At 44.1% G+C, this 26,133-nt stretch overlaps 1 protein-coding gene across 3 annotated transcripts in view; it reads left to right on the top strand.

Moving 5' to 3' along the window:
- Nucleotides 1-10,731: 10,731 nt before the first annotated feature.
- LOC121557679 (anoctamin-1) overlaps nt 10,732-26,133 on the top strand; it is a 52,781-nt gene continuing 37,379 nt past the window's right edge. The window contains exons 1-5 of one of the 3 annotated variants that reach the window (XM_041871183.2): nt 10,732-10,811; nt 14,119-14,291; nt 17,256-17,600; nt 20,835-20,933; nt 21,395-21,546. In XM_041871183.2, the coding sequence (XP_041727117.1) occupies nt 14,184-14,291; nt 17,256-17,600; nt 20,835-20,933; nt 21,395-21,546 (704 nt within the window). In that variant the 5' untranslated portion in view covers nt 10,732-10,811; nt 14,119-14,183. Of the gene's footprint in view, nt 10,812-11,768; nt 12,217-14,118; nt 14,292-17,255; nt 17,601-20,834; nt 20,934-21,394; nt 21,547-26,133 lie in introns of those variants that run through there. The other 2 variants (XM_041871181.2, XM_041871182.2) reach the window with 2 other exon arrangements.

Here is a 26,133-nt window from a genome sequence, read left to right as displayed (position 1 = left end):
TGACTTTATTAAAATTTCAACAAAGCCGATACCAGTCTGCAGAGTGGTACACCGTTCTTCCTCCCTCACGTCACATTATATACCATCATCCCCAACTCTTCTAGCTCTAAATCCCTCTTCAGTTTCCCGCTCTTTATCACTCCACACCCACTTCCTTTGTCCCTGAGGACGGCTGAACTATTACTCCAACCAATCACTCGCTCCCCTGTCTTGCACACACACTCATGTTTAGTTTAAACATGACAAGGCCCTAAATTCTTGAATCATACACAAACCTCACCCCCTCATGCTGTAATCAATCGAGAAGATACCAAGGAGACAAAGGTCTAGCCCAAACTCTATTCAACCCTGGTGCCACTGTGTTCACTGTGTTTGAAGAGAGAGACAAAAGGCCACAAACTAGTTTCAGTCTCTCATCAGATAAGACAGCCATGGATTTAAGTAAGAGCAAGCAATCTGACCCTAGGGCAGATTCCCTCTCTACTCACCCACACAGTGAAATTAAATGACCCAATACAATTCCTGGCCCAGTAACAAATAATTTTGTTCTACCTCATAGTCCATTAAACTCCACAGTTCATTAATAATAATTCACCACATGAACAGTTAAACAGGACAGTAGTGGTTCAAGTCATGCTGAGGAGAGATAGAGATCTTGCCTTTACCATAAGTAAGAACACGAATCATAAAGTAGAGGATGGGAGCGTGGCACCTTATAAGGAGTGGGGTTCTCTGACAGATGTTGTGTAATTGGAGCTTCCTGTGACTCTGCCTAGAAGGGTGTGGCCCCATAGCGAGAGACCAAAATGAGTATTTGAAAGAGGACCCACTTCCACCATACCAAACTGTTAGCTGAAGGCGAAACACACATTGATTGTTACACAGTTGATTAATACATAAAGTGAAGGAAGAAGAATGCCTGAGTAGTTGTACACTCTGCATGGATACCTTCATCTGGATTGTGGTTTGAGAAGACCACAGCCTCTATCAAAGGACTGACATCATGAAAAGGCTCCAGACTACTCATCAAATGAACAATACAAGGATACCAATGCTTGGATACATTTGAAGGGGAAATTATTTTTGTTTCACCCAGAATGACACCCCTATTATTCTATATTCCACTTGTGTAATAAACTGATGTAATTACTGTGTTTAATGCTAGTGGTTATCAATTGAGATAGGCCTGTAGGCTATGCACCAGGGCACTGCAGGAAACATTTTTACATATGTAAAGTCACTGTTGATGCAGAAGCATTTGGTAGGAAAACATGTTCAGATGGCCTTTCATTGTTCATAGATTTTTGCATAAAAGAAGTCCATCAGCTGAATATGATTATTTATTTGTAACCTAATTACATCCATCCCCTCAACAGGTACAGTTGAAGTCGGAAGTTTACATACACCTTAGCCAAATACATTTAAACTCAGTTTTTCACAATTCCTGACATTTAATCCTAGTAAAAATTCCCTGTTTTAGGTCAGTTAGGATCACCACTTTATTTTAAGAATGTGAAATGTCAGAATAATAGTAGAGAGAATGATTTATTTCAGCTTTTATTTATTTCACCACATTCCCAGTGGGTCAGAAGTTTACATACACTCAATTAGTATTTGGTGGCATTGCCTGTCACGGTTTACTACGCCAGAACCCAGAAGCAGACCAGGACAAGGTACTTTGAGACAAAGGTGAGTGTTTATTTAAGTGACTCCCGAGTGAGGCTGAATAATCCAGGGACAGAGCGGGTGGCGTGGATGGGTTGTTGAGGGTGCAGTGGTAGGTCCAGAAATGGCTCGGCAGCCGCCGACCATCAGGCAGAGGTTGGGTGAAGGTTCCGGGTGAGAGACTGCAGACAGAACAAAACGGAGGTGAGTACACAGCAAATCAACAAGGTGCAAAACAACAAAACTAACGCTAGAACTCAAAGGCTGATACGCTGACAAACATACTGTTCATGGCTAACGATCCGGCAGGAACTGGATGTTCGGCCAGAGCCTAAGAAGGGTGATGATCAGGACCAGGTGTGCAGATTGCTGATGGGATGCAGGTGCGGAAAACAAGAGAGCTCCCCGGAGCGTTCCCGAACCCTCGGGAAACTGGAGATCACGAACAGGAAAAACTAGTCACCAGACAGGACCCGACTCAGACTGCCGGGATCGTTACAGTACCCCCTCCGGCGAACGCCACCGGGCGGACTCCCGGAGCGCCAGGATGGAGGCGGTAGAAGTCACTGATGAGGTCAGCATCTAGAACCTGTCGCCGCGGAATCCAACTCCTCTCTTCAGGGCCATACCCCTCCCAGTCCACGAGATACTGGAAACCCCGGCCCCGCCGTCTGGAATCCATGATGCGACGCACCGTGTAGGCAGGACCACCTCCGATCATCCGAGGAGGAGGAGGAGGAGGCGGAGGAGGCAACAGAGGACTGAGGAAGACAGGCTTGAGGCAGGAGACATGAAAGGTGGGATGGACTCTGAGCGTCCTCGGTAGTTTGAGTCGAACTGCCACTGGATTGATCACCTTCTCCACCACAAACGGACCAATGAACTTCGGTAACAACTTCCTAGACTCAGTCCGTAACGGAAGATCCCGTGTGGCCAACCAAACCCTATCTCCGATGGTATAGGTGGGAGCGGGGATCCGGCGACGATTCGCCTGGAGCTGATACCGGTCCGAAACTCTAAGGAGTGCCTTTCTGGCCCGATGCCAGGTCCGGTGGCAACGACGAATATGGGCCTGAACCGAAGGCACTGAGAGCTCCTTCTCCTGAGAAGGGAACAGGGGAGGTTGGTAGCCATACAGGCACTGGAAGGGAGACATCCCAGTGGCAGATGTAGGGAGAGTATTGTGGGCATACTCAACCCACGGCAACTGAGAAACCCAGGAGGTGGGGTTGGAAGAGACCAGACAGCGTAGCGTGGATTCCATCTTCTGGTTGGCTCTCTCCGCCTGACCATTGGATTGGGGGTGAAAACCAGATGTGAGACTGACTGTAGCTCCAATGGCCAAACAGAAGGACTTCCAGACAGCAGAGGTAAACTGAGGGCCACGGTCGGAAACGATATCACTGGGCAAACCGTGGACCCTGAAAACCTCCCCTAACCAGGATCTCGGACGTCTCCGAGGCAGAGGGAAGCTTGGCAATTGGCACAAAGTGGGCGAACTTGCTGAATCTGTCCACGATAGTCAGAACGACCGTGTTCCCCTCAGAAGCGGGCAACCCAGTGACGAAGTCCAGGGCCAGATGCGACCATGGTCGCCGGGGAATAGGAAGGGGGTGAAGTAGTCCAGAGCTGGGCCGATTGGTACTCTTATTCTGCGCACACACTGGACAGGCAGCAACAAAACCCCGAGTATCCTCGGCCATGGCAGGCCACCAAAAACGTCTGCGAAGAAACGCCATTGTCCGAGCCACGCCAGGGTGACAAGCCATCTTGCTGGCGTGGGACCATTGGAGGACAGCAGGACGAACCGACTCAGGCACAAACAACCGACCGGGTGGACCGTTACCGGGACCGGGCTGAGTCCGAAGGGCCGCCAGCACCTCCTCCTCAATCTTCCACATAACTGCTCCCACGACGCAGTTCCGGGGAGAATTGTCTCGGTCTTGGACCCACTCTCCTCCGTCTTGGAGAACATCCGGGACAAGGCGTCCGCCTTGCCGTTCTTAGATCCAGGTCGGAACGTCAGGGAAAACTTGAATCGTCCGAAAAACAACGCCACCTGGCCTGACGGGAGTTGAGACGTTTAGCCGATTGCACGTAAGCAAGATTCTTGTGGTCAGTCCAGACAATAAACGGTTGCTCCGCCCCCTCCAACCAGTGGCGCCACTCCTCCAAGGCAAGTTTCACCGCGAGAAGCTCCCGGTTACCCACATCGTAATTCCTCTCCGCAGGCGAAAGGCGACGAGAGTAGTAGGCGCAGGGATGGAGTTTACTGTCCGTGGAGCATCGCTGCGACAGGATGGCGCCAACTCCCACATCAGACGCGTCCCACTTCAACGGCGAACTGACGGGCCGTGTCCGGTTGAGAGAGAATCGGTGCGTTGGTGAATCGCCTCTTCAAATCCAGAAACGCTCGATCCGCCTCCGGATTCCACTTGAAGGTCCTGATACTGGAAGTCAAGGCAGTTAACGGAGCGGCCACACGGCTGTAATCCCGGATGAATCTGCGGTAGAAATTCGCAAACCCCAAAAATCTCTGGAGCTGCAATCTCGTACCGGGCTGGGCCCATTCCAGAACCGCTCTAACCTTCTCCTGGTCCATCCTAATCTCTCCCCTGGAGATGATGTACCCGAGAAAGGATGTCGTGTGGGCGTGAAACTCGCACTTCTCGGCCTTCACGAACAGGCGATTCTCCAACAATCGCTGCAGAACCTGCCGGACATGCTGGACGTGGTCGGAAGGTTCCTTCGAGAAGATCAGAATGTCATCCAGGTAAACAAACACAAAGAGACCGATCATATCTCTCAGGACGTCGTTCACCATACTCTGGAATACCGCTGGAGCATTGGTCAGTCCAAACGGCATCACCTGATACTCGAAGTGACCCATCGGTGTATTGAACCCCGTCAACCACTCGTCCCCCTCTCTGATCCGGACCAGGTGATACGCATTGCGTAGGTCTAGCTTGGTGAACACCGTAGCACCCTGTAAGGAGTCGAAGGCAGAACTCATCAAGGGCAGGGGATACTTGTTCTTGACCGTGATGTCATTCAACCCCCGATAATCAATACATGGTCGAAGAGAGCCATCCTTCTTACCCACAAAGAAGAATCCTGCCCCCAGGGGTGATGACGAGGGACGAACGAGACCAGCAGCTAGGGACTCCTTGATGTAGGTCTCCAACGCCTCACGTTCAGGTCGGGAGATACTGTATAACCTTCCCTTGGGGTAGACAGCTCCAGGGACCAGGTTGATGGCACAATCATATGGTCGGTGGGGAGGGAGTGACAGAGCCTTCTGCTTACTGAAAACTTCCCCCAAATCGTGATATGTCTCGGGGAACCAGGGACAAATCTGGGGGGTTTAGCCTCAATCACCTGACTGGGAACCGAATGGGGGCAGGCAGTCTTGAGACAGTTAGCATGACAATCAAGGCTCCAACTCGTTACCTTGCCCGTCACCCAATCGAACGTGGGATTGTGTTCCTTCAGCCAGGGGTATCCAAGGACCAGAGGAACATGGGAAGACGGCAGAATGAAGAATGAAATCATCTCAGAGTGATTCCCCGACAACCGCATCTTAACCGGTTCAGTCCTCATCGTGATACGTGCCAGACTACTGCCGTTCAGAGTGGTCGCTTCCATGGCTTCCGGCAATTGCTCCTTGGAAAGCCCCAGCTGTTCCACCAACTCGGCATCAAGAAAGCTTCCATCGGCACCTGAATCGATAAAAGCGTTAAGCGCTAAGCTCTGATTCCTGTTCACAAGGGTAGCCGGGAAACGGGGTCTGACAGAGGTACTGAGAGGTTGAAACTGGCTCGCTAAAAGTCCTCCCAACTTTAGCGAGCCGGGCAGTTTGACGACCGCCGGGAACAAGTGGAGATGTAATGTCCCGAGCTACCACAGTAGAGGCAGCAGTTGGTCTGACGTCTATGTTGACGCTCCTCCTTGGTTAACCCGTGCCGCCCCACTTGCATGGGTTCAGAATCGGGAGAGAGGACCTCTCCACTAATCCATTGTGGTGGAGAATGATCGACGTGTTCTGGTCCACCACCCGACCCGACTGGGAACTGAGAAGCTGATCGATTGGACGGACCCCATTGCTTCTCCCTCCTTCGCTCTCGGACTCGATTATCCACCCGAATAGACAAGGCTACCAAGCTGTCCAGGTCACTAGGCTCCGGATAGGAGATCAACTCATCCTTGAGCTGCTCCGACAGACCCTGGTAAAAGGCCGCTTGCAGAGACTCCTCGTTCCACCCACTCTCCACAGCCAACGTCTTGAACTCGATCACGAAGTCGGCCACGCTGCGAGTTCCTTGGTGAAGCGAAAACAGGCGCCTAGCTGCGTCCCTCCCTCGGACGGAATGGTCGAAGAGCTTCCTCATCTCGGCCGTGAACCCCTGGTATGAAGCCATGCAGGGGTCTTGTCGTTCCCAAACGGCTGAAGCCCACTCCAGCGCTCGACCACGCAGCAACGCAATCACAAAGGCTATCCTAGCCTTGTCTGTGGCATAAGAGTAGGGCTGTAGATCGAACACTAATCCACACTGCATAAGGAAGGAACGGCATCTTCCCAGCTCCCCTCATATCTATCCGGCGTCGGAACCTCGGGCTCACGGAAGGACACAGCTCCAGAAGCGGCAGGCGAGATGGGTGAAACCGGTAGTGGATCCTCCACCGGAACTTTGCGTTGGTTCTGGACCTCCGTCAGACCGGTAGAAAGGTTCCGAACTGACAACGCGATCTCCTGTAGTACCGTGCTATGATGGCCCAACATCTTCTCCTGATGGGTAATGGCATGGCGAACAGAGTCCAGGTCCGCTGGGTTCATTACTGGCCGGATCGTTCTGTCACGGTTTACTACGCCAGAACCCAGAAGCAGACCAGGACAAGGTACTTTGAGACAAAGGTGAGTGTTTATTTAAGTGACTCCCGAGTGAGGCTGAATAATCCAGGGACAGAGCGGGTGGCGTGGATGGGTTGTTGAGGGTGCAGTGGTAGGTCCAGAAATGGCTCGGCAGCCGCCCGACCATCAGGCAGAGGTTGGGTGAAGGTTCCGGGTGAGAGACTGCAGACAGAACAAAACGGAGGTGAGTACACAGCAAATCAACAAGGTGCAAAACAACAAAACTAACGCTAGAACTCAAAGGCTGATACGCTGACAAACATACTGTTCATGGCTAACGATCCGGCAGGAACTGGATGTTCGGCCAGAGCCTAAGAAGGGTGATGATCAGGACCAGGTGTGCAGATTGCTGATGGGATGCAGGTGCGGAAAACAAGAGAGCTCCCCGGAGCGTTCCCGAACCCTCGGGAAACTGGAGATCACGAACAGGAAAAACTAGTCACCAGACAGGACCCGACTCAGACTGCCGGGATCGTTACATTGCCTTTAAATTGTTTAACTTGGGTCAAACGTTTCGGGTAGCCTTCCACAAGCTTCCCACAATAAATTGGGTGAATTTTGGCCCATTCCTCCTGACAGAGCTGGTGTAACTGAGTCAGGTTTGTAGACCTCCTTGCTTGCACACGCTTTTTCAGTTCTGCCCACATATTTTCTATAGGATTGAGGTCAGGGCTTTGTGATGGCCACTCCAATACTTTGACTTTGTTGTCCTTAAGCCATTTTGCCACAACTTTGGAAGTATGCTTGGGGTCATTGTCCATTTGGAAGACCCATTTGTAACCAAGCTTTAACTTCCTGACTGATGTCTTGAGATGTTGCTTCAATATATCCACATAATTTTCCTTCCTCATGATGCCATCTATTTTGCGAAGTGCACCAGTCCCTCCTGCAGCAAAGCACCCCCACAGCATGATGCTGCCACCCCCGTGCTTCACGGTTGGGATGGTGTTCTTCGGCTTGCAAGCAACCCCCTTTTTCCTCCTAACATAATGATGGTCATTATGGCAAAACAGTTATATTTTTTGTTTAATCAGAGCAGAGGACATTTCTCCAAAAAGTACGATCTTTGTCCCCATGTGCAGTTGCAAACCGTAGTCTGGCTTTTTTATGGCGGTTTTGGAGCAGTGGCTTCTTCCTTGCTGAGCGGCCTTTCAGGTTCTGTCAATAAAGGACTTCTTTTACTGTGGATATAGATACTTTTGTACCTGTTTCCTCCAGTATCTTCATTTACATTTACATTTACATCATTTAGCAGACGCTCTTATCCAGAGCTACTTACAAATTGGTGCATTCAACTTATGATAGCAAGTGGGACAACCACTTTTTTTCTTCTTTTTTTATGGGGGAGGGGGGGTAGAAGGATTACTTTATCCTATTACAGGTATTCTTTAAAGAGGTAGGGTTTCAAGTGTCTCCGGAAGGTGGTCAGTGACTCCGCTGTCCTGGCGTCGTGGGGGAGCTTGTTCCACCATTGGGGTGCCAGAGCAGCAAATAGCTTTGACTGGGTTGAGCGGGAACTGTGCTTCTGTAGTGGTAGGGGAGCTAGCAGGCCAGAGGTGGATGAACGTAGTGTCCTCGTTTGGGTGTAGGGTCTGATCAGAGCCTGAAGGTAAGGAGGTGCCGTTCCCCTCACAGCTCCGTAGGCTAGGACCATGGTCTTGTAGTAGATGCAAGCCTCAACTGGAAGCCAGTGGAGTGTGCGGAGGAGCGGGGTGACATGAGAGAACTTGGGAAGGTCGAACATCAGACGGGCTGCGGCGTTCTGGATAAGTTGTAGGGGTTTAATGGCACAGGCAGGGAGCCCAGCCAACAGCGAGTTGCAGTAATCCAGACGGGAGATGACAAGTGCCTGGATTAGGACCTGTGCCGCTTTCTGTGTAAGGTAGGGTCGTATTCTGCAAATGTTGTAGAGCATGAACCTGCAGGATCGGGTCACCGCTTTGATGTTAGCGGAGAACGACAGGGTGTTGTCCAGGGTCACGCCAAGGCTCTTTGCACTCTGGGAGGAGGACACAATGGAGTTGTCAACCGTGAGGGCGAGATCATGGAGCGGGCAGTCCTTCCCCGGGAGGAAGAGCAGCTCCGTCTTGCCGAGGTTCAGCTTGAGGTAGTGATCCGACATCCACACTGATATGTCTGCCAGACATGCAGTGATGCGATTCGCCACCTGGTTATCAGAAGGGGGAAAGTAGAAAATTAATTGTGTGTCGTCTGCGTAGCAATGATAGGAGAGACCATGTGAGGATATGACAGAGCCAAGTGACTTGGTGTATAGATAGAATAGGAGAGGGCCTAGAACTGAGCCCTGGGGGACACCAGTGGTGAGAGCACGTGGTGCGGAGACAGATTCTCGCCACGCCACCTGGTAGGAGCGACCTGTCAGGTAGGACGCAATCCAAGAGTGAGCAGCGCCGGAGATGCCCAACTCGGAGAGGGTGGAGAGGAGGATCTGATGGTTCACAGTATCAAAGGCAGTGGATAGGTCTAGAAGGTGAGCAGAGGAGAGAGAGTTAGCTTTAGCAGTGCGGAGAGCCTCCGTGACACAGAGAAGAGCAGTCTCAGTTGAATGACCAGTCTTGAAACCTGACTGGTTTGGATCAAGATCTTCACAAGGTCCTTTGCTGTTGTTCTGGGATTGATTTGCACTTTTCACACCAAAGTACGTTCATCTCTAGGAGACAGAACGCATCTCCTTCCTGAGCGGTATGATGGCTGCGTGGTCCCATGGTGTTTATACTTGTGTACTATTGTTTGTACAGATGAACGTGGTACCTTCAGGCGTTTGGAAATTGCTCCCAAGGATGAACCAGACTTGTGGAGGTCTACCATTTTTTTTCTGAGGTCTTGGCTGATTTCTTTTGATTTTCCCATGATGTCAAGCAAAGAGGCACTGCGTTTGAAGGTAGGACTTGAAATACATCCACAGGTACACCTCCAATTGACTCAAATGATGTCAATTAGCCTATCAGAAGCTTCTAAAGCCATGACATAATTTTCTGGAATTTTCCAAGCTGTTTAAAGGCACAGTCAACTTAGTGTATGTAAACTTCTGACCCACTGGAATTGTGATACAGTGAATTATAAGTGAAATAATCTGTCTGTAAACAATTGTTTGAAAAATTACTTGTGTCATGCACAAAGTAGATGTCTTAACTGACTTGCCAAAATTATAGTTTGTTAACAAGAAATTTGTGGAGTGGTTGAAAAACGAGTTTTTATGACTCCAACCTAAGTGTATATAAACTTCCGACTTCAACTGTATTTCTATTCCATTTCCCATCAGTTTTCAACATTTTAAACAAGACTGTATGCACAGACACAGGCTACCTTTTAAAGATGTTACAGAACAGGTGGTTAAATCCAGATGTGAATGATGCACAATATAATACTTTTTATGCATGTACTTTCACTTTCCTACTGTAGTTAGAAGTCTCAGGTTCTCTGGCTCTGATCTGATCTGAGAACAGATGGGAGTACCACATGTTGGATCTTATTCCCTGCTTCATACCAGTCCCTACACGTCCAGGCTGTAATGTGTGTGCAGAGATGAGGTCATTCGACAACATTCCTAATGTGTTGTATTGCGTTTCCTATTGTCATCCTAGGCTGACCTGATATTTATATATAACTATTCTGATTCACAGACTTGCAAGACTATTTGCTATCTTCAATGGTAATTCAATGCCAAACTCTGTAGGTTATTGTTTGTTGTGGCACTAAGAAGACGACAACAATTTAACATTTCCTGATTCATTCTCTAGGAGGGAGTTGTAGCATGGATGTGCGGAGCAGGTAGACAGGCAGAGAGGAAGAGGCGAAGGGAGAGGATTTACTCTGCCCAAAATCTGTCCGCGTGAGATGAGTCCTTTTTCGTATGGTGGTCTATAAGAGAGTGTCGAATTACGTAAGGCATATTTCATCAAATAGAAGTTTCATAATGTTTAGGCTGTTACAAGTGTACTGACATAAGTGGATGCAAGCTGCATTCCGGCACTGAGAAAAACGACTTAGTTGTGCCTGTTGTTCACACGCGTATCTGCCCTCTCATTGGCTAGAATGGTCCCACCTGATCTCGTTTGCCAATAAACATTGAGGACATGTATTTCCAGTCTTGTTATAACATATCATCTTTGACACAGGTGAGTCGCCGACAAAGGTGAGACTAGAACCATGTGGGAAAGTGCAGTTCTGTTGACTTGTGTGTCTGGACATTATTGCTTTATTGTGCTGAACTAAGGTAGGCCTAATTGCTGTCTAAATAAACATTGTTTCGTTTGACCAAGTTGGTTCAAAACCCAGGTGCGTCTCGTTGTCGCGGTGGGAGTTTCCCTATAAAATGCCAGTGTTTTCCAGTGGCATCCTGGACAGCCTAATCGTAAAGTGTAAAATTTCCAGAATGTTTCGAAAAACAGATTATCCACATGTAAATATAGTCTTACCATCATACACGGCTACAGGTTACCAGGTGTGTTTTTGATGACGACGAACTATTGCTAGATATAAAAACACGTTTTAAAATATTTTGTTATGGAGAATTACATTTGTACCATGATCATGCTCCTGACAAATTTTGTACAGAACGAAGCATTGTACAGAACGAAGTCGTTTCCTCGCCAGCTGCGTAAAATTTAAATTCTGCATGTATGCAGAATGTCCCGCATAAAAGTTAGATATAGTGGGCGATTGGGCATCTAAATTTGACATACTGTACACGTTCTAGGCTACATCTTACCTTTTTCTTGAACGCTTAATCTGTGACTGTCACTCTGGGTTCGTATTGAAGAGAGACTAGCCTAGATTCATTGGACATGCAAGCATTTCGTGGCGCACGGACTGTCGCCTCCAGGTATTGACGTGGTCGCCAGGCTCGAGGTAAATTAAATGCCCTCACTCGAACTCCTCTAGAATGGGTTCTTTCATAGAAAAAAATTAATCCAATGATTAATTCATTTGCTCATTTTGGGGGTTCACAAAGTCAGCAATCAAGGTTTTGATAAGAGTATGAAAAACTGAGTGCATGACAGTGCAGGTCAAATAAGGTGCAGGTCAAATCATTACATTATTAGAAATCATAGAACCATTATGCACTGTAAGATGTTGCCGCGTTGCTCAGTCAAATGAGTGTATCGTAATTCATGCATTTCAAGCATGAAACATCCCTTGCGTTTGACGGATAGCCTCACACCTACCCATGTTGGAGGATACATCAGATCGTGGGCGGCACCAGCTGTCTTTTCTGGTGTTTTCACCACCACATTGACCATCCTAGTGATGCACTGCACTGAAATATATTAAAGCTATTTGGCATGATGTGTTGTGGGAGGGCACATAATGCACATTATGTCATTCGTAACGCGTATGGATTAGATTTCTTGTTTAGAGAGAGCGAGAGAGCGAGCCTCTGTAGTAGGCTAGCCTTCGGTGGGGAGGCAGGGGGACGTTCTGTGGGAAACCCAACGTTTGCATGCCACATCAGTGCATTGAGCCCACGGGCGCAGTGAAGGCTTCGACTAGATGATTTTCAGAGCGTGGAGGACAGAGAGAAGAAATCTGTTGAGATAAATAGTCTGTTCAAATGGAGAGACATGGTGGTGGTGATGATGATCCAATGCAAACCATAAACAATCATGATAAAGTCTCTGGTAAGTTAATGCTGTTTGATTAAAGGCTGATTTGAAATTATTTTCTAAATGTACAAGCTCCAATAAAAAGAAGCGCACCACAGGTGCTATGGTTGTATAAGGTATAGAGCTACATTTGATGGATGAATATGCGGCAGGTTAGCGGTTAAGAGCGTTGGCCAGTAACTGAAAGGTCGCTGGTTAGAATCCCCGAGCCAAGCAGGTGAAAAATCTGTCCATGTGCCCTTGAGCAAGACACTTAATCCTAATTGATCCTTTAAGTCGCTCTTGATAACTGTCTGCTAAATGACTAAAGTAAATGTAAAATGTAGGAAGGCAGGCTTGTAGCCTAGTCTTTAATTATAATAAAGCCCACTCGATTTATTTTTAACACATTATTTTTTGCATGTTTATATTTGACACATTTTTGGGGGTTGGAAACGATTTATTACACATTTGTCATCATGACCATTCACTGTAAGGTTATAGCCGACTGTAATGTAGCATTGAGAGGTTTGTTTACCTGGCTGTCAGTGCTGATCAGTATTCCGAGACGAGTGTTCCACCGTGGAACCAGTTGGACTACTCTAGGCTACAGTAGCTGATAGAAGCACAGACTGAGATATTTATGTAAGCACGACTCCATTTAAGCATGCCTTATACTGTCATCCAAACCATTCTAACTTGAATTCATAAAAACAAACATGTTAAGAAATGTTTTTGACAGCTTTTGTTTTATACAGTATCTATCTATGACTACTATTGAATTATTCTAATGTTGAATGGTATGAGGAATGGAATTAGCATAGGAAGGTATTCTTTCTGATAAGCATGTAATTTCATTTTGCTTTAGCTACTCAATCACTACATATCATATTCCTTCAGCTCTCAATAAGTTCACATAGGTTTGTTTCATGTTGATATAACAAATCAAGCTTCTAAATCAGAAAAAAAATCACTTTACTATTTGCCAATTTTGATTCATATAGCATCTTTATGGAGAGATACAAAATAGTTTTTGTATCATTACTGAATTGTAAATTCTAACACACAATTCTGCAGTGCAAGACAACATCAGGTCACTAGTTTTGACTGAATGGAGCTGTCAGTGTAATTATATCATGTAATTCTTAAGCCTATTATGGTCCATATCAGGCTCCTGCTAATTTCAGCACACACTCCTTTTTTCTCCTAAAGAGCACCAAAGGGCCCTTATCTGTGAAATGTTATTACAAGGACTTGGCTTACAGTATATATGAGTCTTTGACTGTCAGAAGCTGTCCCTAGCATTGCCTAGGGTAAGGGAATCCTTGTGAGTCATTGCCCAAGAATAGGCAGATACTTGGTGGGGTTCCTTTGTATTCCTTCAAACGTTTTCTCAATGTAAAAGGCATCTCAATGTTTCCTAATCAAAGACCAGATCTGTACATTGTCTAGGTACGCTAAGATATTAAAATATTGATAGAAATATTGTCATACAGGCATGTGGGGTGACAAATGAACACAAATCAAAGCGGTAAACCGAGGCAACGTTAGCCTTTAGGCCATGAGAGATTCATGGACATGCTTACACAACCAGTGCTTTTACATTAGCTCTTTGAAAAAAACTAAAACATTTTTGCTCAACATTCACACAACATGCACGTAGATGTTGAGTGCAATGAAGATATGATCAGATTCTCAGTGATTATAGTCAACTATATGGGTACTTCCTCATCCACATGGTTGGTTTACCCTAGAAATTAATACCCAAAGCATGTTGGTTCTTTTTTGTGGCTGTCAAGAACGTCATCATACAATACACAATGGTGGGATGCTCATCTGGACAGTGCATTCTTAGCACCATTTGACCTGAAAGCACATATCAGAGTATCAAATACTTATATTGTTCCAACCTAATCATATCTCTTTCCTCCCCCACAGGTAAAACCTTTATAGTACACGACCTCTCTGGTAGTCTTCTCCCTGAGTTGGAAGAGCAAGGCGCCATGAGGAGGAATGACTATTATATCCCTGTATCCGTTGAGGAGAAGGCAGCTGACTTTGGGAACACTAAGGATGGTGGTGATGGCAAATACAACCAGTATGACTCCATCGTAAGTTGTCTTCTCTACATTGGGAATTTGTATTTGTATTTATTAGGGATCCCCATTAGCTGCTGCCTTGGCACTGCAGCCTTGACTCTTTCTGGGGTCCAAACACATTAAGGCACTTACATCACACATAAAACAAAATATAAAACAGTACATCATATAACATTATTACACCACTACATATCTGCAATACAAAATGTATAATACCACCATACAACAATATTACAATGTACGTGTGTATAGAGTGCGTGTGATAGCGTGTGTGCATATGCGTGTGTCTGTACCTGTGTGTATGTATCTCTTCACAGTCCCCGCTGTTCCATAAGGTGTATTTATATCTGTTTTCTAAATCTGATTCTACTGCTTGCATCAGTTACCTGATGTGGAATAGAGTTCCATGTACTCATGGCTCTATATAGTACTGTGTGCTTCCCATAGTCTGTTCTTGTGAAGAGACCTCTGGTGGCATGTCTTGTCGGGTATAATACAAAATAATTTGACATTTGTTCCTCAAGATCAAAGCATTTAATAAAGTAGTTCAAAGTGTGTAAACAACTGATGGGCATATCTAATCCTGGGTGGAATCTTTGTTTTAATCCTCATTCATCATATTTACCACACTAAAATGAACTTATGTGTATAATTAGTGTATGTTAATAACCTAAAACCATTCAAAATAATCTCTTCAGCACTGTTCAACTGGCTTTTGAAGAAAGAAATGGAGCAAATAAAGAATTCTCATAGGAAGTAGCCCCCATCTACTGCCCTGTATTAGCAGTTGTGTAGAAAGTCAGAGTTGGTGTTCCTCTCTTGATGAGGACTACTCTCCTATCACTGTGAAGATTGTATGAGGTCAAACTTGTGGACCTTTCATTTGGTCAGCGGGTCATTTGGACAGTAATTGCAGTCTTGGTCTATCTAATCACAGACACTGGGAATGATTAAGCGAGCTGAGATTAGCACCTAAAGCAGGCAAGAAAGGTCAAGTACATTGTTCGAAACGCAGTCAATTAAATCAGTGCGGAATGCGGATGTATTGTTATGTATCAAGTGACTGCTAAAACATACACTGACTGATTTTTTTTTGGGGTGAGGACCTATTTCCAGAATTAGCTTATGTATTCATTATGATATAAAAATTATGCAGTATTGTTGTTCAGCTATCCTATAGTGAACTTACGGGTGTTATGTTCAAACCTCTCCCACAGGACTCTGCTGATAGTGAATCGGCATGATAGTTAGATGGTTTAGCACCAATAGCAATACAGCTGTAAAGGTTGATATGTAAATGTGTAAGAAGATATGCATGCGTCTCTAGATTGGGGGGCCTGTGGCTGAGTAATAACACTTGATATGCATGCTAGTTTTGCTCACAGCACAGAAGTTAGGAGGTGGGTGGTTGAATTAAGGGTACTGGTTCTCTCCGTTCCTGTATCTGTAACATGCCGTAACCACATCCTTATTTTCCCTGTGAGGAGTGACCTTTGCTGTGACTTCCTGTTCTGAGGGGGCTGAGGCTTGTCGTCCAGTGGGATGCTTGTACTGAGATGTTTCTCCAACGAATAGGGCTTTTTTGTCTCTCGATTATCAAATAGGTTTGTTTTCCATGAGGAAACTACTGTTTGTTCTCAAGGCATGTTCCATATGTGATTGAAAAAGCAATGAATTTCAAGCAAATAATTGCAGAGCAAATATTGTGTTTGGGTGTGCCATACCAGTAGAGAGAACATACAGGTGAGGCCATTCAAACTAGAGTCCTTAAACAATATCTACACAAATGTACTTTGTGTTAATGCATACAATCCATTTTGAGTTATTTTAAGGTAAAAATACCTATATCCCTATTATATATCAATGTGTGTCACCATACCTAACAGTTATTTTGCAGTAACACATCTATATAGCACAAGGGGAAAATATGTGTGCTTAATATATAAATGTGTAAACATGACGGTATAGCATTGTATTCATGAACCCTTCCCCGCAGAGAAGGATTATTTCAGAGTCAAAGTTGTGGTGTTTGTTTATAACATACTATATGGCACACATTTAGCTTTTCACATATCAGCTGTAATAAGATGCAGTACATTTTATTTGACAAGGTCATGAGTTCAATGTGGACAAGTGCAGTCCATTTTTGAAAGATGAAAAACAATACATGCGTCATTTACACAATCCTCATCTGTAAAACAAACATTTTTGATTCTGTAAATGGGGACAATTTGAACTACAACATTTATCATTTATTATCCCCTTTGGCCAGGGTCGGGGGCCTCACTGGGCCGGTGGCTCGAGGTGGGAGGGGTGCTTTGACAGGGGTGCCTGTTTGTTTTGTTTGTTTGCATTTTTAGATATAATTTTTAGATGTGTGTTTTGATGTTTTTGTTTGTGATGCATATTATAAAAAAACGACAATATTCCATTTAATTTAAAGCCTTACTTCAATTTGCTGCCAAATCCCATTTCACACTATAACAAATCGTGAATTAAGCAATAATGTTTTTAGGTCACAGGCTAAGACAAACACCAGTCTCTTTGTTACCATATGTTCCTCTATGAGTCGTACTGTCAAATAGCGTATAATTGATTTGGTCACTGGTCTTCAGGTACAGTATGTCCTCATGAGTTGGATTAGGACATGTAGTATTATGAGAAAGTCTAACGTAATGTGTTGCAGGGTGCAAATACTATTTTGTCATCTTTTGAGGGGCATCATTTAATCTCTACAGAATGATTAAATTCCCCCTCCTTGAAGAAGGCAGTAGCAGAGATGGGGTTGAGTGCACAGATGCATCACGGTGGAGAGGGGGGATTTGACTAGCCACATGGCTTAAGCTTTTGCAATTTAAAAGATAAACAAATGTGCAAACAACAAATTCTCACAGGCTAGAATTCACATGCCTTGTCTTCATGATCTGCCAACATGTCTCCATTAAAAACTACAATCCCCTTTCTCTCTCTTCTCAGCACTTGAACTTCCTCAAGTCAGATGAAGCAGCCTCAGGCCCAAGGCAGGGGCCTACATTCCAGGATGGCCAGCGGCGGGTGGACTATGTTCTCACATATCATGTCCAGAAACCCCAGAGTGTTCACCGCAAGACATCCCGCTTTGCAGATTACCGCATCCTCAGGAGCCTACGCCGCTGTCTGAGCATGATGAGAAGTCGGGACACACCACCACCCAGAGAAGACCCTGAGATTGCTGCCTACAAGCATCGCCTTGACTACCATGAGGATGACAAGCGCTTCCGCCAGAATGAGTTTGAGGATAACCTTCGGGAGATGGGTCTGGAGCTAGAAAAGGATGAGGGGGTGAGTTAGTGGCCTTCGACTGTGTCTTTTCCCCACACTTTGGAAAACCTCAACAGTAGAACATCTCAAGAGGTCTTTTTGGAATAACCTAGCAATTAGACACCCTAACCTAACTGATACCAAAAATGTTGATCGAACTATTCTGTAGTAGACTCGGGTAGTATTCAAGCCCTGGTGTGGTGGTGCATTTAGCCTAGATGCTTGCTTGTTGTCTTTGAGGTCAGGTTGTTCCATTGAACACGACTGAATTCTCCATTCCTCCTAATATTGACTGGTTGACATTTGTCCATCTATTGTTCATGTAGCGATTGTATCATCTATCTTCATACTGGAACAAAGCACATTGACCTGCCTCTTGCAGTGAGGGTTTCCTGTGTTCAGTTATGATTTTTCAAATCTACAATAGCCCTGTATTCGTCAAGTTATTGATCTTTATCAAATGAACAGCTTTCACCAAATATACAGCACCAGTCAAAAGTTTGGACACACTTTTTGAATGTTTTTTTCTTTAGTTTGACTATTTTCTACATTGTAGAATAATAGTGACGACATCAAAACTATGAAATAACATATATGGAATCATGTAGTAACCAAAAAAGTGTTAACCAAATGAAAATATATTTTATATTTGAGATTCTTCAAAGTAGCCACCCTTTGCCTTGATGACAGCTTTGCACACGCTTGGCATTCTCTCGACCAGCTTCATGAGGTAGTCACCTGGAATGCATTTCAATTAACAGGTGTGCCTTGTTAATTTGTGGAATTTCTTTCCTTCTTAATGCGTTTGAGCCAATCAGATGTGTTGTGACAAGGTAGGGTTGGTATACAGAAGATAGCCCTATTTGGTAAAAGACCAAGGCCATATTATGGCAAGAACAGCTCAAATAAGCAAAGAGAAATGACAGTCCCTCATTACTTTAAGACATGAAGGTCAGTCAATCCGGAAAATTTCAATAACTTTTAAAGTTTCTTCAAGTGCAGTCGCAAAAACCATCAAGCGCTAGGATGAAACTGTCTCTCATGAGGAACACTACAGGAAAGGAAGACCCAGAGTTACCTCTGCTGCAGAGGATAAGTTCATTAGAGTTAACTGCACCTCAGGTTGCAGCCCAAATAAATGCTTCACAGAGTTCAAGTAACAGACACATCTCAACATCAACTGTTCAGAGGAGACTGCTTGAATCAGGCCTTCATGGTCAAATTGCTGCATAGAAACCACTACTAAAGGACAACAATAATAAGAAGAGACCTGCTTGGGCCAAGAAACACGAGCAATGGACATTAGACTGGTGGAGATCTGTCCTTTGGTCTGATGAGTCCAAATTTGAGATTTTTGGTTCCAACTGCCGTGTCTTTGTGAGACGCAGAGTAGGTGAACAGATGATCTCCGCATGTGTGGTTCCCACCATGAAGCATGGAGGAGGAGGTGTGATGGTATGGGAGTGCTTTGCTGGTGACACTGTCTGAGTTATTTAGAATTCAAGGCACACTTAACCAGCATGGCTACCACAGCATTCTGCAGCGATAAGCCATCCCATCTGGTTTGCACTTAGTGGGACTATATAATTTGTTTTTCAACAGGACAATGACCCTACACACCTACAGGCTGTGTAAGGGCTATTTGACCAAGAAGGAGAGTGATGGAGTGCTGCATCAGATGACCTGGCCTCCACAATCACTTGACCTCAACCCAATTGAGATGGTTTGGGATGAGTTGGACCACAGAGTGAAGGAAAAGCAGCCAATAAGTGCTCAGCATATGTGGGAACTCCTTCGAGACTGTTGGAAAAGCATTCCAGGTGAAGCTGGTTGAGAGAATGCCAAGAGTGTGCAAAGCTGTCATCAAGGCAAAGGGTGGTTACTTTGAAGAATCTCAAATAGAAAATATATTTTGATTTGTTTAACACGTTTTTGGTTACTACATGATTCCATATGTGTTATTTCATAGTTTTGATGTCTTCACTATTATTCTACAATGTAGAAAATAGTAAAAAAATTAATAAAAACCCTTGAATGAGTAGGTATGTCCAAACCTTTGACTGGTACTGTATATCTGATAAGAAAGGACAGCATGTGTAATAGATTTTCTCTACAATGGGAGTAATTATTTTCAGCCTTACATGCAAAAATAGGCCTAATGTCATAGCTTATTACATACACCATATAGAGTGGCTATTGACCTATTAATCATTACTCATTTATCATAAATCATTACATTGATCAAGACACAAGATACATTGTGTCTCCCATTCAGATTGAAATACCTTTACAGTATAAAACATGTTTGGGATTTAAAAACCATGGGAAACTGCCCTGTATGAAATACTAATGGTAAGGCCATAGTTCCTAATCACTCCATTTTGCTAACCAATACTGAAACCACTTAAGTAAAGATTTGACATGTGTTTCCTGTTCTATCTTTTATTGTTGATATGTGTTTGTTACGTGACATTTTGGCAGAAAAATGGTAGGAGGCATGTGGTTCTGTGGGAGTTGGGTTCCCATTGCATGCATGAAGAGGTCTCCTACCATTTAGTGATTGTTGCTCACAAGGGAGAAGTTTTGTTTTGAGTGATATTAAGGCAAATTCAAAATGATTTCATACTTGTTCACAACATCCTTATGCTTTGTTGAGTAAGTCTGTACATAGTTTATTCAACACTCCTTGTTTTCTTTTATTAACTTGTCCATGAATGAGGGTTGTTTGTGGATAATCGAACCAGAGCCCGAAAATAGAATTGGCAGGATCTGTTCTGCTTGATATTGCTGTGGAAAGTGTAGTCTGCCACAGTGTTCTCAACAGACAGGGCCAGGACCCTGAAGTGGGCTGGGAGGTGTGAGGAAGTGGGTCAGGAGCATATGAGAGGGACTTACATAACGACAGTTGTTTTTTATAGAGGAGATTGTGGAGAGAGAACATTTGTCCGGTATATTTGACTATGAGACATTGTTTTCTTTTCAAGTGGATACAGCCTTTGGCTGACTCTAACCGACAACAATCCTTTCTACTGTAGCATTGCGACTTTTTTGCAGTTGCCATGCTGCAGTAGCATTGCTGTGCTTTACCTTGGAGAGACTGATTAGTCCTTAGAGGTGTGAAGGTAGCTTTATTCTAGAGACGTATATATCACGCAGATAAAACAGGGGAAACTTATTTCAGCACACGTAAAATTTCCATGCAAACCTTTTGCCTTATTAAAAAAAAAATTCAACACAACATTCTCTGTTTTCTAGAACAAAATCCCGGGAATTGGCTTCCTGAAGATCCATGCTCCCTGGAATGTGCTCTGTCGGGAGGCAGAATTCATGAAGCTCAAGATGCCCACCAAAAAGGTATGATCTGCCTTTAGATGAATCACTGTGGATCACTGGTCAGTTTCTATGGGAGGCCTGCACCCCAACAAGCTTCCCCCTAAAGTCAGGACAACGAAGTCCCTGCCCAACTTCCGAAAACGTCTAAAACCCTATCTCTTTGAAGGGTCACTTAAATAACTCTCACAGTGCCCCGACGCCTCCCTCTCCCCCCAAAAAAAGAAAAAAATGCACTTCTCTTGTTCTACTAGCACTGATGTTGCTGATAAACACATTGTTGAGGGAACATGTTCTTGATAAGATTGTGATGAGTTGTTGTCTCACCTAGCTATCATAAGATGAATGCACTAATTGTATGTCGCTCTGGATAAGAGCATCTGCTAAATGACTAAAATGTAAAAGATATAAGAATTATGTAACTAAAAGCCTTTCATGCACTAATTTCTCAACATGTTTTCTTCCTGTTTTCCCTTTCTCTTCAGGTGTACGAGGTCAAACAGGGAAGTAATGTGGTGGAGAGGATCAATCTGTTCATCCACAAAGTGACTGCACCACTTCATCCTAAAGTGGAGCCGAATAGACCCCAAAATGTGAAGCATCTCTCCCACCCTTTCTCCAGGGAAAAGCAGCACCTGTGAGTATAGTAGTAGCACTGAGACATGTGGCATTGAACATTAAGCACATTCTGACGTGATCAACTTTACGGAGCTCAAAGGTTAATAGGTGTACTTCCTGTACTATGGATGTGAGAAATTCAATGTGGCTTGAAATGTGTGTCATGCAATAGGGAAGATATATATTTGCAATGCAAGACATGGGTACAATGCTACAGTATAGCTATTGCAATCATTACAGTAGGGGCCTCCTGAGTGGCGCAGCGGTCTAAGGCGCCACTACAGCCTGGGTTTCGATCCCAGGCTCTGTCACAGCCGGCCGTGACTGGGAGGCCCATAGGGCGGCGCACAATTGGCCCAGCATTGTCCGGATTAGGGGAGGGTTTGGCCAGGGGCTTTCCTTCGCTCATCGCACTCTAGCGACTCCTTGTGGCAGGCCGGGCATCTGCAAGCTGACTTCGGTCATCAGTTGTACAGTGTTTCCTCCGACACATTGGTGCGGCTGGCTTCAGGGTTAAGCGAGCATTGTGTTAAGAAGTGGCTTGGTGGATCACGTTTCGGAGGACACATGACTCGACCTTCGCCTATCCTGAGCCTGTTGGGGAGTTGCAGTGATAAGACAAGATCGTAACTACCAATTGGATATCACGAAATTGGGGAGAAAATGGCGTTATTAACACTAGAACCACTAAAGCAGTCATTTTGACTGCTCATGAATTTAAAACAATTATTACTCTGCCATTTTTAAAGTCTTGCCCCCCTCCGTCCTTGACTTTTCCTAAATAAGTCTATATAACACGCTAAATGACTAAAATGTAAATGTACCGTTAGAATCTTAATATGAAAAACAGAACTGGAGTTATAACCAGTTTTATGTTTTTCCCCCATTGTTCCTCCTTTTCACGATAGTAGAGCCTGCTCTGCTTCTTCTCCCAACAGTGAAACTTGCAGTGCCCAGTTTATAATTACCCCAATAATTGCCTCGAAACTATACCGAAACTAATTTCACACATATAACAACAGATGAAATAAATGAAGAAAGTATGACTGGGAGGATGGGTGTGTTGACGAGCGAAGGGAAGCGAACCATGCATAATTATGCAATCACCAATTATGAATGAAGAACAGGGTGGCCCATTCAATTTTATTAGTATGTTCTAATTATAAACTCAAAATGTTATGTACCCTATTTCACTCCACCAAATCTAAGCAGGTTTATCAGTCTACTCTGGCCTACTTGGAGTACACAGTGAGAGCGTGCGTAATTTACAATGGCAAGAAGACCAAGACGAATGGATGCACATGCTGCGTTAGCGATGCTACAAGATCCAAATGAAAATGACTGATGGCGGGGAAAAAATTGATCATGACATCTCTGATTATTCTTCTGATTCTGAGCTTCAGCCTGAATAACCTACACCTTCTAGGCTTAAGCACAAAAAAGCCAGAATGATAGGCACTGCGTAGGTGCCCCCGCCACTACCAAATGAAACAGTGAGACAGGAGAGAGGAAGGGATGGCACTGTTTAGATAGAACAAGTCGATGACAATTCTACATGGCGATTATCAGCACAAAATGTCATCACTGAGAGAGCAGGCCCTACTTCTCAAGCAAAAAACATCAGCAATGCAGTCACCAACTTTCGTTGTTTATGGGACTGTACTGTGGCTAAGGCACATACGGAGTAAGGAGACACTGCCTGGGATCTGTCTGTTGATGAGCTGGAAGCGTTCATTTTAATCCTGTATGTCTGTGGAGCATTCGTTGGAAAGAGTGTGTATATGGAGAGCTTCTGGTCAGACATGTATGGGATACTTTTCTTTGGAGAAAACATGTCACGGGATCGCTTCAGAGAGAACATACGTTACCTCCATTTTGATAACAAAGAAACAAACAAATTCACCATGGTATCCAAAGTTTAAATAATTGACTGTTTTTCAGTGGTGTCATATCGATGCTTCTTATAATGCCATTATTGCTTATGTGCTGATTTTCACTATTTATCAAGCACATTTGGCGCCTATAATGATGTTTAGGCTACTGAAGTTTTTTTTGTCATTATAAACAATAATCTGTTAGCGTGTTCAATGGGCATATTGTATGCTTTCTGTTTTCACAGTTGTAACAAAGGCACTCCACAAATAAAATTGATTGAACACTTTAATTTTTGTGTTTTTATTTTATACTTTTTTTTTTACATACTGTATAGCCTACAGTAACATAACCTAATGAAAATGCAATTGTTATTTTAAGTAAAATAAAGAGTATTCTGTTAGAATGTTGCAGTCAAAATGACAGCTCATTAGCTTGAAGAGGGGGTCCCACGAGGCACAGCGGTTTCAGTGTAAAATATTTTAATTAGAGAGCTGGATGCTTTTACAGTGGCTTGCGAAAGTATTCACCCCCCTTGGCATTTTTCCTATTTTGTTGCCTTACAACCTGGAATTAAAATTTATATTTTGGGGGTTTGTATCATTTGATTTACACAACATGCCTAAAACTTTGTGAAACAAACAAGAAATAAGACAAAAAAACAGAACTTGAGCATGCATAACTTTACCCTGATCCCACCAGATCTTATTTAGGGGCTTCATAGCAAAGGGGGTGAATACATATGCACGCACCACTTTTCCATTATTTATTTTTTAGAATTTATTTAAACAAGTAATTTTTTTTTCATTTCACTTCACCAATTTGGACTATTTTGTCCATTTAGATAAATCCAAATAAAATCCATTTAAATTACAGGTTGTAATGCAAAAAAATAAGAAAAACGCCAACGGGGATGAATACTTTTGCAAGGCACTGTATGTGCAGAAGATGTGATTATGTATGAATGATACAGGCTGCTACCTGTAATTATTAATCTCAGTAGGTGCATTTCCCCATAATGTGTTATGGCCCTCTTCTACCCCCGCAGTCTTTGCCAGTCTTGAGCTTTTTCTAATTTTTTCATGGCTAATGTCCCCACTGTGCCCTACGGTAATAATGTAGAGGTGCAGTCAACAGGCACAAAATGTGAACCAAGATGTTTGTAAGACATCCATACTACGATTCAATATTATTTTTAAACAGAGACTTATCCTCTGATGTTCAGGGAATAGTTAATCCGCATTTGGATGTTAGAATATTATGTATTGTGAAAAGCACAATATTTTAATGTGTTTTGAGCGAGGTTTTATTCAAGAGAGTGGGCATAGAGGTTACAGGCTATTTTGAGCTCCTGACTCTCAATGAACACTGTGTAGGCCAGGCTGCTGACTAACACTAGCTACCAAGACATGTTGCAACCATATTCTCCCTGTAACCACCTTGTATTGTATGTCTGGTCTAACTAATGACAATATGTGTATGACATCTTGGCCACAAAAAAAACATTGCTGTCCACGTACAGTACCTACAAAACTGATATGATACAGTGCCTTGCAAAAGTATTCCCCCCCTTGGCGTTTTTCTTATTTTGTTGCATTACAACCTGTAATTTAAATTGATTTTTATTTGGATTTCATGAAATGGACATACACAAAATAGTCAAAATTGGTGAAGTAAAATGAAAAAAGTGGTGGGTGCATATGTATTCACCCCCTTTGCTATGAAGCCCCTAAATAAGATCTGGTGTAACCAATTACCTTCAGAAGTCACATAATTAGTTGAATAAAGTCCACCTGTGTGCAATCTGTGTCACATGATCTGTCACATGATCTCAGTGTATATATACACCTGTTCTGAAAGGCCCCAGAGTCTGCAACACCACTAAGCAAGGGGCACCACCAAGCAAGCGGCACCATGAAGACCAAGGAGCTCTCCAAACAGGTCAGGGACAAAGTTGTGGAGAAGTACAGATCAGGGTTGGGTTCTAAAAAATATCTGAAACTTTGAACATCCCACGGAGCACCATTAAATCCATTATTAAAAAATTGAAAGAATATGGCACCACAACAAACCTGCCAAGAGAGGGCCGCCCACCAAAACTCACGGACCAGGCAAGCAGGGCATTAATCAGAGAGGCAACAGAGACCAAACATAACCCTGAAGGAGCTGCAAAGCTCCACAGCGGAGATTGGAGTATCTGTCCATAGGACCACTTTAAGCAATACACTCCACAGAGCTGGGCTTTATGGAAGAGTGACCAGAAAAAAGCCATTGCTTAAAGAAAAAATAAGCAAACACGTTTGGTGTTCGCTAAAACGCATGTGGGAGACTCCCCAAACATATGGAAGAAGGTACTCTGGTCAGATGAGACTAAAATTGAGCTTTTTGGCCATCAAGGAAAACGCTATGTCTGGCACAAACCCAACACCTCTCATCACCCCAAGAACACAATCCCCACAGTGAAGCATGGTGGTGGCAGCATCATGCTGTGGGGATATTTTTCATCGTCAGGGACTGGGAAACTGGTCCGAATTGAAGGAATGATGGATGGCGCTAAATACAGGGAAATTCTTGAGGGAAACCTGTTTCAGTCTTCCAGAGATTTGAGACTGGGACGGAGGTTCACCTTCCAGCAGGACAATGACCCTAAACATACTGCTAAAGCAACACTTGAGTGGTTTAAGTGGAAACATTTAAATGTCTTGGAATGGCCTAGTCAAAGCCCAGACCTCAA

Source organism: Coregonus clupeaformis, unplaced genomic scaffold, assembly GCF_020615455.1.
Source record: "Coregonus clupeaformis isolate EN_2021a unplaced genomic scaffold, ASM2061545v1 scaf0238, whole genome shotgun sequence".
Taxonomy (NCBI): domain Eukaryota; kingdom Metazoa; phylum Chordata; class Actinopteri; order Salmoniformes; family Salmonidae; genus Coregonus; species Coregonus clupeaformis.
This window is presented reverse-complemented; position numbering and strand designations above follow the sequence as displayed.